General features: G+C 39.3%; 1 protein-coding gene across 4 annotated transcripts in view; it reads left to right on the forward strand.

Moving 5' to 3' along the window:
- The window catches only part of luzp2 (leucine zipper protein 2), a 242,263-nt gene that overhangs the window by 153,140 nt on the left and 73,043 nt on the right, over positions 1-16,080 (forward strand). For 3 of the 4 annotated variants that reach the window (XR_007957404.1, XM_052028976.1, XM_052028975.1), the window contains 2 exons: positions 14,727-14,789; positions 14,901-14,963. The exons of the other annotated variant lie outside the window; for it this stretch is intronic. Coding sequence is in view for 2 of the 3 variants with exons in the window: in XM_052028976.1 (XP_051884936.1) it covers positions 14,727-14,789; positions 14,901-14,963 (126 nt within the window). In the remaining variant the exon portion in view is untranslated. The remainder of the gene's footprint in view (positions 1-14,726; positions 14,790-14,900; positions 14,964-16,080) is intronic. 4 annotated transcript variants of the gene reach the window in all.

Consider the following 16,080-nt stretch of genomic DNA (forward strand, 5'->3'; position numbering starts at 1 on the left):
TTTGATAGCAAATTCCCTCGGGATACAAGCTTTTAAATTGTTTACAAAGGAGTCTTCTAGAAATTGAATGATGAGAAGAAATACCTTCACTCTGAAGGAAGTGAGTCTTTGAATTCATTACCTAAGGGGTCTGTGGAGGCCCAGTCACTCATTATATATAAGACAGCATTAATATATTTTTAGTTATTGAGGGTATCAAGGGATATGGAGTTGGTTTGGTAAAGTGGTGCTGAGGTAAAAGATCAGCCATAATCTTATTCAATGTTTGAGCAGCCACAAGGGGCCAAAATGGCCCACTCAATCTTTTATTTCTTCTGCTATTATAACAGATTGTTATATTATGTATATAATGGATTGGGTTGCAATGATATAGTGTCTCAACTGTTGTCCTTCAATCAACATACCAAAACATAGTTTGAAGAAAGTTCTAAAAAATTTACACCATTAGAGTACCATCTACAAACATGCAGCGAAAGCACTTTTGGATTAATAGCAAAAGTCAAAGTGGTAATTTTCTGATTTCATCATGGGTTATAAGTATGTATGCAGTAGCTGTTCAAGTGTAATTTCGTACTTGAATGAGGCTGAGAAAGTCAGAGAGTCAAGTTACTGTAACAACATTTAATATATTTAAACCTGCTACATGTATATCATATTTTGGAGACCCAGATAATTCAATAATCAGAGACATGCAGAGGAATTTAAATTTGACCAATTTTGGTGCAGCATATTAAATAAATGTTTTGTCCGTGTTCACAAGCATCCTTAGAGTGCTTAATAATTATTAGAGATTGGGGTCCATGCCCTTGCTTGTCTCCACACCTCACCCCCAACAATGTTCACACCCTTGTTAATAATTATTTATTTCCTTTTCAGAGGGAGTATTGGCCACTGGCTGTACCCACCTCTGCACTTTTGGTTTCTCTCAAATGAACAGGAATAGATATTTGGAGGTGAGTACAACTAGCAGCTGACATTTGCACATACGCTTATGGTCAATGACCCAAGACAAATTTCTACCTCTCTAATCCGAACATGATTCCTCTGCTCCAGATTTTAGACAGTGTTTAATTGTATCCACAGGGGGAAAAGTGCCATCACTAATTACTTATTAGGGTTTAATATCAGTGAGAATTCATTTTAGGAGTGCTCCAGGGGGCTGGAGTGACGTGCAGCAGGAAGCACACACCTGACATATTTGCATAGCCATTCCTGTCTGAACTTCAGTTTTGCCTGTCAATGATGTGTCTGCAAGCTCCTGACAAGGCAGCAGATTGGCACTGGGAGCTCAAGCAAAAGGAGACAGACCTCCAAGGGTTAGGGTGACGCGTGAGAGAGGCAAGTAGCTGCTGGAGACAAAGAAGTTTGCATCACGATGGCATTGAAAACTATTGGGTTTTATAATAATCTGCTCGAACAACAATATGCAGGAAAAGATGGGGGAGTTTAAAAATTAAAGATTGGGGAAGACAGGTTGTGTACTTGTGATACAAGGATCATGTCTCAGAAAGGTGGGATGCTTCAGTACAACATTTTAATCAGGTGATAACTAATTGGAAGCCTCTTTAAATATACGATTGCTGGCCAGAATTCTCAGGGTTCAGAAAACCCGGGAGTTAACTGGAGACATGAGCAACTAGCTGCAACAATTCAGAGCTTTCTATGGCACTGCCTGTCGTTAGTAGAATCTGAGATGAGATAAGATAAGATAAGATTTCTTTATCAGTCATGTGTATATTGAAACACACAGTGAAATGTACCTTTGCGTAGAATGTGCTGGGGACAGCCCACAAGTGTCGCCACTCTTCCGGCGCCAACATACCATGCCCATAACTCCCTAACCCGTATGTCTTTGGAATGTGGGAGAAAACTGGAGCACCTGGAGGAAACCCATGCAGACACAGGGAGAACATACAAACTCCGTACAGATAGCAGCCAGAATTGATCCCGGGTCGCTGGCGCTGTAATAGTGTTTCGCTAACCGTTACACTAACGGTTCCCAACTTCAAGCAGTCCAGTCTCCATTCTTGCTGATCTTACAGCTGGAATTAGCTGTTCTTTTCTCCTACCAATCCCTGTACTTAATATGCCTACCAGGCTTTCACTGATTTATTCTTCCCTCTGCCAAGTATCGATTAAAATGTCTATAGTTCAACAGCCTGGCATCTCCCTTCACTAAGAATTGTTCTCAAACTACCCATCCATTTATCAGTTATACCTGCACACCACTGTCCAACCCTTAACTCAACCCCTTGCGGATATATCCATTTGATCTCCCCAGCAACTTCAACACCCACTCTTATCCAGACTTTTAACAGCCTGTAAATAAACAAACTGCCGGAGGAATTCAGTGCGTCGAGCAGCATCTGGGGAGAAAGGAATTGTCGATGCTTCGGGCTGTGCCTGAGTGGGAAGGGAAGATAGCTGGTATAAAGAACTGAGGGGGAAAGGTGAGACAGGGCAGTAGGTGATAGGTGGACCAAGGAAGGGTGAGCGATGATGAGAAGAAGGAGCCAGGTGGGGGGAAGGGTTGGTGGAGGTTGGAGGAGATGCACTTTGAACCTTTACCTCACTGGGAAGAGTTGTCTCGGACTCTGGATGGTGGTGAGGGAGGAGATGTAGGAACAAGTGTTATACCTCCTACAGTTTCAGGGGAAAGTGGCTGGGGATGGGGATGGGTTGGTGGGGAGGGATGGGTGAACCAGGGAGTTACAAAGAGAATGGTCCCTGCGGAAGGTAGAAAGAGATGGGGAGAGGAATGTGTGGCTAGTGGTGGGATCCTGTTAACAGGTTGTACCCATTCTAATCACACAACACCACCCTTCCTTTGACAAAGAGCCATTGTTAATTTGCCTGCCCAGTGATCAGCTGACAGTTCCAACACAAAAAGCAACATGGCCCTTAATTAATTCAGTAATCGATCAGACTTGGTATTGGCTTATGATTGTCGCATATACCGAGATACAGTGCAAAACTTAATTTTGCATGTCATCCATACAGATCATTTCAAAACATAAGCACATTGAGGTAGTACAAGGGAAAAATCAATAAAGGAATACAGAATATAGTATTACAGTTACAGAGAAAGTGCAGTGCAGGTAGACAATAAGGTGCAAGGCCATGACAAGGTAGATTGTGAGGTCAAGAGTTCATTTTTAACGTTCAAGAGGTCTGTTCAATGGTCTTATAACAGCAAGATAGAAGCTGTAGCAGTGGTTAGAAGCTGTTTTTGTTCCGCACCAAACCCTTTTCTTTTTCTTCTTTTTTCTGGTTTTTCCAAATAATCACTCGAACAGTCTGAGATGCTACCATTAAATTCAGGATTCCTCCAACTCCCCCATACCCTCCTTCCCCATCCCAAGCACCATTGAACCAGATGAAGTGTGACAACTGGGAAGTAGAAAGTCTGTGTAATTTTAATTAATAATGCAGGGTCTACTAACCTCACATGCTAAGAATTACAGTCACCTCAGTGAAAGATCATATGGATGAGTCTAGCTGTAAAACTTGGTCCAGTACACTGTGGCATTGGGGAGCACAGATTCTGACAGACTAACTTAATGTTGCATGGGACTTGTGTCCAAATTTCAGATCTGCACAGCAATTACCTGATTAGTGTACATTATTCACCAATTAAGTCCTTGCATATTCTATTAACACCAACTGAAAATGCAGATTGGGGAATACATGGTCTGAGCAAAGATTAGGAGGATTCAATTATACTGCAGTTTGCATATTTCATAATTTGCCACATCTGGTAATGGTTTTTGACTAGCCTTTCAAGATCAGGAAAAGAGAGAAATGTGGGGTAGGTGTTGGAGGCTGGAAATGGGGAGTGACTGCCAGATCACTTCAGAACAGAGATTTTGACTATGTCCTTGCTTTTTTTATTGTGGTAGGAGCAGCACCCGCAACCAGAACATTTTTCCTGCCTTCTACTTCAGTAACTCCTGTTGTTGCTGAAAGAGCAATGATGGTCTATAAAGATTTACTGGAAAGTTCATAGACAACTGTTATGGAGAGTAAAATTTGGTAATTGCTACCTTTGCTAGCCTTAATTATTGACCCTCAGGTCAGACCAAGGGCTTAATTAAGTTCCACTATCAACTTTCAGGTAATTCTGATATCTTCAATTGTGGTTCCAAGTACAGAAGAAAGTATCACACTGTGCAAATAGTCAAGGACATGCATTTAAGGTGAGAGGGGGAAAGTTTAAAGGAGATGTGCAGGGCAAGATTTTTACACAGCCTGAAATGGGCTGCCAGGTATCGTGGTGGAAGCAGATACGAGAGTGTTGTATGTGAGGTTTCTCCAGAGACACGTGAATATGCAGGGAGTGGAGGGACATGAACCACATGAAGGCAGAAGGGATTAACTTCATTAGGCATTTATGTTCAGTGCAGACACTGTGGGCCAAAGGCTCTGTTCCTATATGGTGTTATGTTGCTATGTTACACAGCTGTGATTCCCGGGTGGCAGTGGAGGTCTCCCTCATATTATGGAGAGTCCATTGAAAACTGACCCAATATTTTCAATGAGTCCTAAGATGGCCTGTAGATGGTGGTAGAATCAAGAAAATGGTCATGTGTTCAGGAAGGCACCTTGGTCAGCATTGAAAGGTTGGGCTGAAGGGCCTGTTTCTGTGCTGTATAACTCAATGTCTCTATGACTCTATGTATTAGCCTCCAATTGTAGAGTGAAGCCTGGTACATTTCTGGCGCTGCATGTGCTACACTACCCAGCGTACTGTCATCAACAATATCTAGGCCATTTCCTGTTTACACCATGCGTTAAACAAATAAAAATAATGTGCATACCAAAGGAAAATATGAATAAAGTTAACATTGATGTAATACTATTGGGTAGATATTGCTGACAAGATGTCTTTGGAAAAAAGCAAAGAAAAATGTGTGCGTGAGAGGAGGATTTGTATTAATTAGTTAGCTCACATCTTCAGTTCACTGGAAGCAATCTTGGCAGAAGCTAAACTCATATTGAGCTGCAGGAGGCTGAATGAAGTTTGGCTCAGGGAGCACTATTTACCTTTCATCATGTGCATGTGATTTTGCCCATGAAAGAATTTCTAATCATATCATTGCATGGCCTCAGTGATAGTGCTTGGGTCAATTAGATAAGTTAAGGTTATTAACAACGAGCAGGACTTTTATTTAAGTAAGCACTGTGGGATGGATTTTTCATTTGTCTTGGAGAAATTTGTCCTGTGCCAGTGTAACCCAGGCAAAATATTGTGGAATCTCAAACTCAAATTATTACAGCACTAATTGAGTTTGTGTGACCTTCTTCAAAATGCTTCAAAAATATTGGGCCAGAAGCCAACCCATGTATAAAACCAATCACCAACAGTGTATTGACCATTGTTAGATATTTTTATTATTCTGCTCATTCGAGGGACATTGGGGATGATCTATAAATGAATAATCTAGAATCTGGATCTCATAGGGCCATGTTTTTCAGGACTTCCTGATTCAGCTTCCATAATAAAAAATAAACATAATTGAAAATTGATGTCTTGCTCCATTGATTGCAATGTTGACGGTTTTCCTCTTGAGTCCTTGATGTGGCCATGTCATCTGTGGGCACCCGTGCAACCTATTTTAATGCTTCTTGAAGGGGATCTGCAACCTGGTTCTTATCTAGCACTGGAAAATAGACTTTGACAGGTTCCCTTTAAGTAATCTATGTTCTTACTACTCCCTTGAACCCCACCTCCCTCTCAAACACTGGTCATTGACTTGCACCCTCCCACCATCAACCATCTTCCTCATCATGGTCCCCAATCATCATTACATTACCCTGATGACCTATCACATTCCCCTCTCCTAATGATTCCTAGCAGTTGAACCTTAGTTTGATACCCTCCACCCCATCATTCCTGTATTGACTCCTCCTCCTGCCAATAGGCACTTATCTCAACCATTCTGATCCCTAATCACTCCCCCTATCACTGGACATTTTACCCTGGCTACTCCTTTGACAGGGCTCCAGATTATACGATTTCAGGCCCATGTCCTCATAGTCTTATACTTATCATGAAATTGAAGGAAGCCATTCAGTTCATCGAGACAATGCCAGCTCTTAGAGCAATCCTATTCCTTTTACTCATTTCCCTTGTAACCTATTCCCTTTCACATGCCCATCAATTCCACCCTAATTGTTTTACCACCTACCACTAAGGATAATTTATAAAGGCCAATTAACTGATCAACCAGCTTGTCTTTGGATGTGGGAGGAAACTGAAAGATAGCACCAGAGGTCAGGATCGAACTGAGGTCACTGGAGCTGTGAGGCACCAGCACCACCTGCTGTATTTCCGTGTCACCCACTCTGCTTGGAGCTACTGAATTTCCTAGAGTGTGTTGATTGCTCCCATGCAGGCTTAAATCAATCTCAAGGCTAAACATTTTTCCTTCAGCATAAAGATGCCATAAGCACGATTTAAAGGTTTTTGAATATCATTACTTTTTATTTTACTATGAAATTGATTATGGAACCCTAGTATAACTGGCCAATTATTTTGTATGTCCTCTTAACATTCCTATACAATCATGTCAAGTCAATTTACAGATGATAGATTGAAAATGTTTATGAAACTTCTGCTTCCAGCTACATTGATTAAACTAGACCAAGTCACCAAGATAGCAGAAGTATTTTAAAACTCTATTTATTTGAGTGTTGCATTTTATAACATGGATCACTTGTTCAGGCAGAATTTGCATTTGCTGATAGGCAAATTAATTTAAGTGCAACCTCAGAAAAGTCCATGAAAACTGCTCCAATTTGGGGTGCAATTTTCACTTTTATCATCATTGTACTTATAGTAGATTCTACCCCTATCCCCACCCCCCACACCCCACACCGACCACTCCCCCCCTCCCCCCCCCACCCTCACTCACATACATCTTCATAACAGGACAATGGCAAAAAAAACAATAGCTCCCTACCAATCAGCTGACAACATGTTTGGCTTGAATGGCTTTTTTCTTTGCTTTATCATTCTGATTCTTAGAAAGGATGTCAGTGTCAAAACTTGATGCTGCAACATCTATACCTGAATTTGAAAGGTCAGGCTTTACAGAGATTATCTGGAGGAGATCACACTGACTCATTGTGATTGCCCTGCTGTGGTGAAGGACTATTCAGTCCAATCTTCTGTGGGAACCTATGGATCTAAATTGCAACATTTAGTTGAATGGCTGCAAGGTTTTTGTCTGCATTCCCACCTGTAAACCTGTTCCAGGCATTGATCATTCTTTTTGTGAAGAAGTGCTTCTTCTCAATATTTCTGAATTTACCTCTTCTGTCCATCTTGCTCAGTTCCCTTGTCTTATAGTCACAATTTAACACTAAGTAGTCATTCAGTTTAATATCATGCTGCTTCACAAGAAATCTTTTGCCTAACCAAAAGCTCCCTGATCATTCTCTTTTCAATGTTAAGGAGTTCAGTGTTTTTCAGGCCATTGACCACATTGATCCACATCATTCCAAACACCATATTATAATGATAAAAGAGAAACAAAGGACTTCAGATGCTAGAATCTAGATGAAAAAAAAAACAAGATGCTGGAGGAATTCTGCTGTTATAATGCTCTCTTGTTATAATGATAAAGATGTTCAGATTAGAGCAGCAATGAATACTGTGAGCAGTACAAGATCATGACTGGTTTAGATAGGGTAGATATTGAGTATCTGTTCCTATTATTGGATAGTTCAGGAACTGGGGGGGTACAGATTCAAATTTTAATGCAAAGGTACAAGGGGATGTGAGAGAAAGATTTTTTTGGACGGAGAATAGTTACGATCTGGAAGTTACTGCCTGGCAAGAGTGGTGGAAGCAAAATCAATTAGTACCTTCAAAACTGGAATAGGCACACAAGAGGGAAGTACTTGTAGAGCTATGGAGAAGAGTGGAAAATTGGGACCCAGAGGAAGGCTTAGCTAGGAAATGGAATAGATTGGAAGGTCTGAGTTATCTCCTTCTGTGCAGGAATGATTCTATGATTCAGTGCTGCTGCTCTTCCAGTGTGACTTATTTATTCTGAAACATGCAATATATACAATGCTTTAGGAAGAGTTGTATAATGTATGCCATCTACCACAATATAAGACAAAAAAAGTCACTAATTTGTTTCATGCATCTGCTGTGCTTTTAACCTGGCAATGTAAATGAAAGTCTGATTACTGGCCTATATTAAGGGAATAGCTTATGAAGCAATTCAATTTGGTAAGAAGAATGAACAAAGATAATAAATTAAATGGTCCACTTTTAATGGGGAGGAACTATAAAAACAATGGTATGTAACTTTGAAGAAAGCAGATCAAATGTGTAAACAAAACACATGGGAGTCTTCATTAATCAAGGTATTGAGTTAGAAAAGCAAGGAAGTTGTGCTGGACCTATATGAGACAGTGATTATTCTTCATCTGGTAAATTGTATTCGATTCTGCCCAAAAAACTTTAAGAAGAACACCTAAAGACTTAAATAGGGTCTCAATGAGATCAACCAGAATGGTCCTAAGGAATTGGAACTCCAGTGGACATGTAGAGAACAGGGAGGAGTAAAGGGAGATTTGATAGATGTATTCAATAACAAGAATTCTTTTGATAGAGTAAATAAAGAGTGTTTTCTGTGACAAAGAGAACACAAATTTGAAGTGACTGGCAAACGAACCAGAGGCTACATGATGAATCCTTTTATTTAACAATTGTGGTCTGGAATACATTGTCTGAAATGTCGGTGGAAGCAAAGTCATGAGTAAATTTCTAAGGAGAATTAGATAAATATCTGTAGTGAAAAAGCTTATACAGAGAAAGAACGTGGACATGACACTAGTTAGATAGTTCTTCCAAAGACAAAATGGTCACATTTCTTCTTGTGTTACATCACCCAGTGAATCTGTGAAAGTAGCAATAGTGGGACCTGCTACCACCTGCTGTCACTTCTGTGTTAAAATAAAATACTGCAGATGTTGGAAACCTGAACTAAAACCAGAAAATTCTGGATATGTTTAAGAAGAGAAGCAGCACCTATGGAAAGAGAAGCAGCATTTCATATTGATGTCTTTGGTATAGCACTTCTGTATTAGAGTCCAAAAGATCTATGTTTACCAATACAATCCAGACACAGTCACACTGGCCACCAACACGACTGCAGATGGCAAGAATCATTCAGCCATTCTTCCATTGAAATCTATAGTTTCATATTACAACATCTATTTAGAATGACTTCAAGGTCTTCTGTCCTCCAGCAGTAAATATGTCACAGCAATTAACTGTACATTGTGTGAAAGAGACCTACTTGTCAGCAATTCTGAACTTATCTCTCGTGAACTCTTACCAGTAGCCCGCAGTCACAATTTGGCCTGAAATACTGCTTTGGATTAACCTTCTGTTATTTCACACAGTATCTTATATATCTCCATAAGATCCCAATCATCCTTCTCCTTTAAAGGCTAAGCAGTTCCATTTGTTTGAGCCATTGACCTAATCTACCAGAATCAGTCTAAACACAGATATAGAAATGGTAATGGGCTTTCAGAGCTGCAGCTATCCCAGTGTTACCTACTTAGCTATTGGCATGGATTTTCACTTCTGATGGAAGCACTGAGCAGATCAGGTTGCGGCTTTTTATAATTTTCTTGTTTTGGTTCAGATGTCCAGCTACTGCATTCCTTTCCTTTCCGCTTTCCTTATTTGTATGATTTTCCACACCTTTTTGTCCTATAAATGAGCTGCAACTCTGAAAAACCCACACTCAGACTCTTGACCTGAAAATAGGCAATATTAACTAATTTGAAATGTGTAGAAACGCGAAACGCTTTGGCATTTACATGGTATCTTTGTTGAATTGCTTACAGAGTTATTTCCATTAAAGCCATGCATTTCATCTTCCTCTTTTGATGCATCAATCTGTTATCAAAGAACTTCAAAACCTCACTCTCCCCTTATTTAGCCTGCAATGTATTTACAGCTCAATATTAATTTGAAATGATTCTCTTTAATGAGGGTCATTCATTTTTTTTTCTTTTGCCCTTGTCTTTTATTATTGGGTACACAGACTGAAATTTCTATATGTGTCATTGTGCAGCCTTCCATATTTATATCTTATTTGGTCTTTCTACTTGGCATTTCAAAAATGTTAAATGTTAAAATTAAAAACAAAATGATTTTCTGGAAAGCCACAAAGATCTGTAACAAAATCCTTGCTGTTAATCAAATTTTAAACACTGATTAATACTTTTCATGAAAATGTCAGTACATTTATTGACACTGCAGGGTATTTTTTGGCAAGATGTTTCACTGCTGCTTTCTACACTCATGCTTTATTGATATGTTACATAAATTATCAGATCCAGATGGGCAACTAATCAAATATGCTTGGACTATTCTTCCTCAAATTAATACAAGAGCTTTTCTTTATTACCAGATTTATTATGAGACAAATGGCCACCAGCCATCTGAACATAACCAAATAATCAGAATTAGATCATTGTAATTGTATTCAACTGGCTTTAAAACATCTGATTACAGAGGATAGAGAGACTTCAAACAAATGTGGGTTGCACAAGCTGAAAACTACTGCTGATGACCCTTGTCTGTGCAATATTGTCAGTATATCTAAGGATTCTACCAGATGCAGTTTTGGCACTGGGCAATTCAACAGAACAGCCATGTGGTTTCTCCAGAGTAGCTGTGATCTACTTGTACACTCTGAATAGCCTTACTGGATGCTGGCATCCTCTCGGGATTCAGGCTTAGACACCCCAGCTGATTCTAGAAATACTCCTTCTTCTATGCCCTTTCCAACAACATGATCATGGAGTTCCAGCCCCAAATAGCAACTCGCCCTTCTCTGCTTTGTCAGAATGCAGCCCATGCCTGGCTTGTCCATATTCTGGCCTAATTTTTCACTAGTGTGTCCCTGTTCGGTAGGGCTTAGAGGTAGTGTGCTTGGAAAGGCCTGTAAAAGTACAGGACTTTTCGCTTAAGTTGTCATTGTTAATAACTAACAAACTGGAAGATATCATGTTAATTGTAGGAGAGCCAAGAACTGCAAGTAGAATGCACGTCTGACACAACTGGCAGATCTGGAGTGCATTTGTATAGTCTTGTCCTTTTAACACACTACCTGGTTATAGCAGTAGATAAGATATCTTTATTAGTCACATGTACATCAAAACACACAGTGAAATACATCTTTTGCATTGTGTGTTCTGGGGGCAGCCCACAAGTGTCGCCGCACTTCCGGTATCTTTAGAATGTGGGAGGAAACTGGAGCACCCAGAGGAAACCCACGCAGACACAGGGAGAACATACAAACTCCTTACAGACAGTGGCCGGAATTGAACTCGGGTCATTGGTGCTGTTATAGTGTTACGCTAACCGCTACACTACCATGCTGCCCAAGTATTAGCCAAGGATCCCTTAAATTCTATGATACATTCCATTTAAGGATAAAGAAGCATGGTCAAGAGTAAAAACACAGGGGTCTGATCATTCCTTTTACAGAGGATCCCATTTAACCACATGTAAAATGGCTGAATAATCCAAGTTGACTGTCCAGTACAATATTGATTCATCTCTGCTTGACTGGAAATGACATCCCTGATGCAGGATAACATAACTAAACATTAAATGGAAATCATGCCCACCCACTTAATGTGCGCAATAGGTCCAGATGCAATGTAGGAAGCAGAGCAAGGAGGTCATACCTGCATTTAAAAATCATTGCATCTTGCTATTCATTAGGGACTGGGTAAGCATTTGCAGTAAGCAAAACTGCAAGTGGGAAGCACATATTCAGAAAATTCACCTCATCAGACTGTGGGTGATCTGTTCCCAGGTTCCTTTTAAAATTATTTCTAGCCAACTGCTATTAATATTACAGCCCAGAAGCCTCATGCTGTCGATGCACAAAACCTGAAATTTAAACAAAAACCAGAAAATGCTGGAGCTGTCAGTAGGACAGTTCCTATGGGGAGAGAAATAAAACTAACGTTTCAACTTGATGTTCAATCATCAGACATGTCCCCGTGTTACAGTTCATTATATTGTTTAATTCCATGTAAAACAACAGCATTCATATAAACCTATATCTATGCTAGATACGGGTTCATATTCCTGATTGGAAATTCCAAAAATTAGCTTTACATAATTGATTCCTGAATTTTTCTGCTGCATATTTTCATTAGGCTGGATTGTGCTGGCTGTGGTCAGCTGCTGTAAAGGCAAACACCTGCATTCTCCCCTTCCAGACAAGGATATCCTGAACTAATGTGGACCAGTAGTAAGACCAAGTGATACTGGGTGACAGTGTCTGTCACTTTGTCCATCACTGGACTCCTCAATAGGAATTCACCTCTCCAATTCTAGGGCAGTCAGACCTGGCATCGGATGGGAGAACCCATTCACTTCAATGTGGATTCTTGGCATGGAGTGTAGGGTATTGGTTTTGGTATTGGTTTATTATTGTCACTTGTACCGAGGTACAGTGAAAAGCTTGTCTTACAAACCGATCGTACAGGTCAATTCATTACACAGTGCAGTTACATTGAGTTAGTACAGAGTGCATTGATGTAGTGCAGGTAAAAACAATAACAGTACAGAGCAAAGTGTCACAGCTACAGAGAAAGTGCAGTGCAATAAGGTGCAAGGTCACAACAAGGTAAATCATGAGGTCATAGTCCATCTCATTGTATAACAGAACCGCTCAATAGTCTTATCACAGTGGGATAGAAGCTGTCCTTAAGTCTGGTGGTACGTGGCCTCAGGCTCCTGTATCTTCTACCCGATGGAAGAGGAGAGAAGAGAGAATGTCCCGGGTGGGTGGGGTGGGTGGGGATAGGAAGAGATGTTTAAAAACAGTAGAAACAAAAGCCTTGTGGGTTTTTACAGAAGGCAAGTGTCTACAACAGCGTTGCCTCCTGTCTAAGGCCATAGGATTATTTGGGGCTGGGGTCTCAGCAGCACCCCACCTGAGACCTCTCTCTGCCTCATTAGGCACCTCCCTGGTATGTCCAGTCAGGTTATTGCCTTTCTGTATCTGATCCAGGTAAGTGTGGATGGGCAGGGATTGTGGGCAGCAGGCTTATCCAGCTCAGTTCAGCCATTTATGTTGATGCTGTTTTGCCTTCCATTGGCCAATTAAACCCACAATGCATTTTCTTACCCCATGGCTCTATTCTCCTCTTGTATAGTTTCAAAATGGGGAAGGAAAAGTCAACTGTGGGGACAGATGCAAATTACTAGGGAACTGGCTCCATTTGTGTTCACCAGTAGAATGTGTATGGGGTTGAGTATTTCCAGCAGCCACTATTCTTCCAAAGGCAAATGCCTCCCCTCCCCAATTATATGGGAAAGAAAAAAATAATAAATGTAAGTCCTGAAGTTGTTCTCCAAATGTGGCTTTTAATTACAATGTGGAAAGGATTAAAATGATTTCACAACATAATAGAAACACCTTTCCATAATGAAAAATGATAAGTTTTCTTACAATAATACTTGCCTGGAAAAAGCTCAAAGTTCAGTTACAAATAAAATAGTTCACAAATTATTTGATCAATTAATGTAATGCAGTAAAATCAGCAATGATCTCTTGAAGTTTTATCAGCAAACTAGTTGGCAGACCTGAGCACTTAGAGGTGTTCAGATCCTATAAATTGATTTGTCTGATCCAGTTGTGTTGCTATCATGTGATTTCTTCATTCACAGAGTTTTTGATGGAAGAATTAAACAAGCAAACAAATGGAACTAAAGTTTTGATGAAAAACACTATGAAGTTGGAGAAACTAAAGTTTTTTTTGCCTCATTTAAATTGCATGCATTTTGCTCTTCGAAGTCATCTTTTCATGAAGGAATATCATCTCAAGGATAGATTTACTGCTGGAACAAATTATGAGACACCAAAGTATGAACCAGCTAGATATTTCTTCTGGAATTAAGCTTTTTGTTACCATAGTGATATAGTCGTGACCACACATGCAAAGTAACAAATGCTAATGTGTTTAAAAAGATGTAGGCAGAATAATAGAGGAGGTGCCCTTACCTCTTCTCTGCTGAATTCAGATCAAAACCCTGGACCTGATGAAAGGGGGAAAGGTTAGATCAGAAATTATAAAATGTGGTTACACATACAATAACAATTGTCACTTCATTGTTCGAAGAATGTGAAGTTGTTCATCATTCAAAAAGGTCTTCACTTTTTGTATAGAAAGTCAGTGATGATTCCTTTTCACCGCTCAAAGCAAATCAAAATGTTGATTTTTTCCCCTTGTTAAATTAATTTGCAGGAGTGTTGCAACTAATTGAGAATGAAAGCTTTTTTTTAATGCCCACCCTATCGAAAATTCATCCGAAGCTGAACTATTCAGAATTGTTGGGCTATATAGTACGAAGAGGATAAGGTGGATATGGAATTACAGAAAAGTGGCGTCCATTGACTATAATCAGACAGCAAAGACACCTTCAGGGTAATCAATCAGACAAATACAATATAACTCTATCAAGCAGAAATGAGAAAAACATTTTGGCAGACACGTATTTTGAACCTAAAAAGAAAATTAACAAAATAGCTATGAAGTTCCTACCTCATTTGTAAAACACAGGAACGATAACTTAACCTATGCAAAATGATCATAAAATATTTATTCTAATTGCATGTTTTAATAATTTAAGACATTTTAAATAATGAAGTAATTCTCTTACACAGAATAAAAGTCTGAAAAACAAACTTCTCTCTGGGAACAAGCAGTGTGGTATTCATGCAGAAGAGGTAGGTTTAATTTGTAATGATTTGATAGGTACACTTGAATAGGCTAAAAGTATCTTTAGGCATTTAAATTAGTGCTGATATTTTCCATCCCTTCTTATCTTGCTTCTGCAGTCCAAAAGGATCCAGTCACAGCTTAAGGAGCTACGCTATGGGAAGAAGGATTTGATTTTTAAGGTGAGACCACAATTGCTTGAGTCAGCATAATTTACATAGGTAATGTGTAACATTATGATAAGACTATTAATATTTTCAGTTTTGAACAAGCACAGATTCAATATCATTTCCAAATAATATGGAGGATGAAAACTTGTAAGTGGTAAAACAATAACTGATCAGAAAGAAACACAGTCATTATTTCTGGAGAAGTTACTTTTCACTGTCAACACCCAAAACAGCTGATTATTTAGAGCATAGAACATAAAACAGTACAGCACAGGAACACGATGTCAGTTCCAACCATGATGCCAGTTTACACTAATCTTATTGCCTGCACATGGTCCAAATCCCTCCATTCCATGTCTGTTCATGTACAGTATGTGTCTAAATGCCTCTTAAACATTGCTATCGTATCAGCTTACACCACCTTCCCCTGGCAGCTCTGTGTGAAAGAACTTGCCTCCTTTAAACATTCCCCCTCACCTTAAAGCTCTGCCCTCTAGTATTTGACATTTCCAACTTTCACTATCAAGCAAATTATGACAGATGCTGGAAACCTGAAGTAAGATAAAAATCCTGAGAATAATGAACAAATCAGGCAACATTCGTGGAGAGTGAAGCAGAGTTAATGTTCCATCACGACTCAGATGGAATTTCAAATGAAAGATCATCGACCTGAAAAGCCAGCTTTGTTTCAATCCATAGTTCCTGCCTGATCAGCTGAGTATTTCCAGAATTTTTTTTTGCTTTATTTTCTCACTTAAATATCTTATATAATAAAGGATTTTGTATCCTTTAATGGATTTGCAGTCCCATCTCCATATAATATTGAAGTTAATTTGAGTAATTAATAATATGAAATGGAGCTGAACATCATTATAATTTTAATGTTTGGAAAGAAAACAAGTAGAGCAGTTTTCTCCTAATAGAGCAATATAAAACAATGGAGTTTTATTTTCCAATGGAAACAATCCACGTTCAACAACCACTTCCAGAGATTATATGAAAACATTCATGGAAGCTTACTGCATTGGATTCAAAATGCTAATTGTTATGTTTGTTCTTCATCAAGAGACAAACTTTAACATCCAAACATTTTTATTAACCAACAACAGACTGGCTTACTTTCCCTCTC

Source organism: Pristis pectinata, chromosome 14 (genome assembly GCF_009764475.1).
Source record: "Pristis pectinata isolate sPriPec2 chromosome 14, sPriPec2.1.pri, whole genome shotgun sequence".
Lineage (NCBI taxonomy): Eukaryota > Metazoa > Chordata > Chondrichthyes > Rhinopristiformes > Pristidae > Pristis > Pristis pectinata.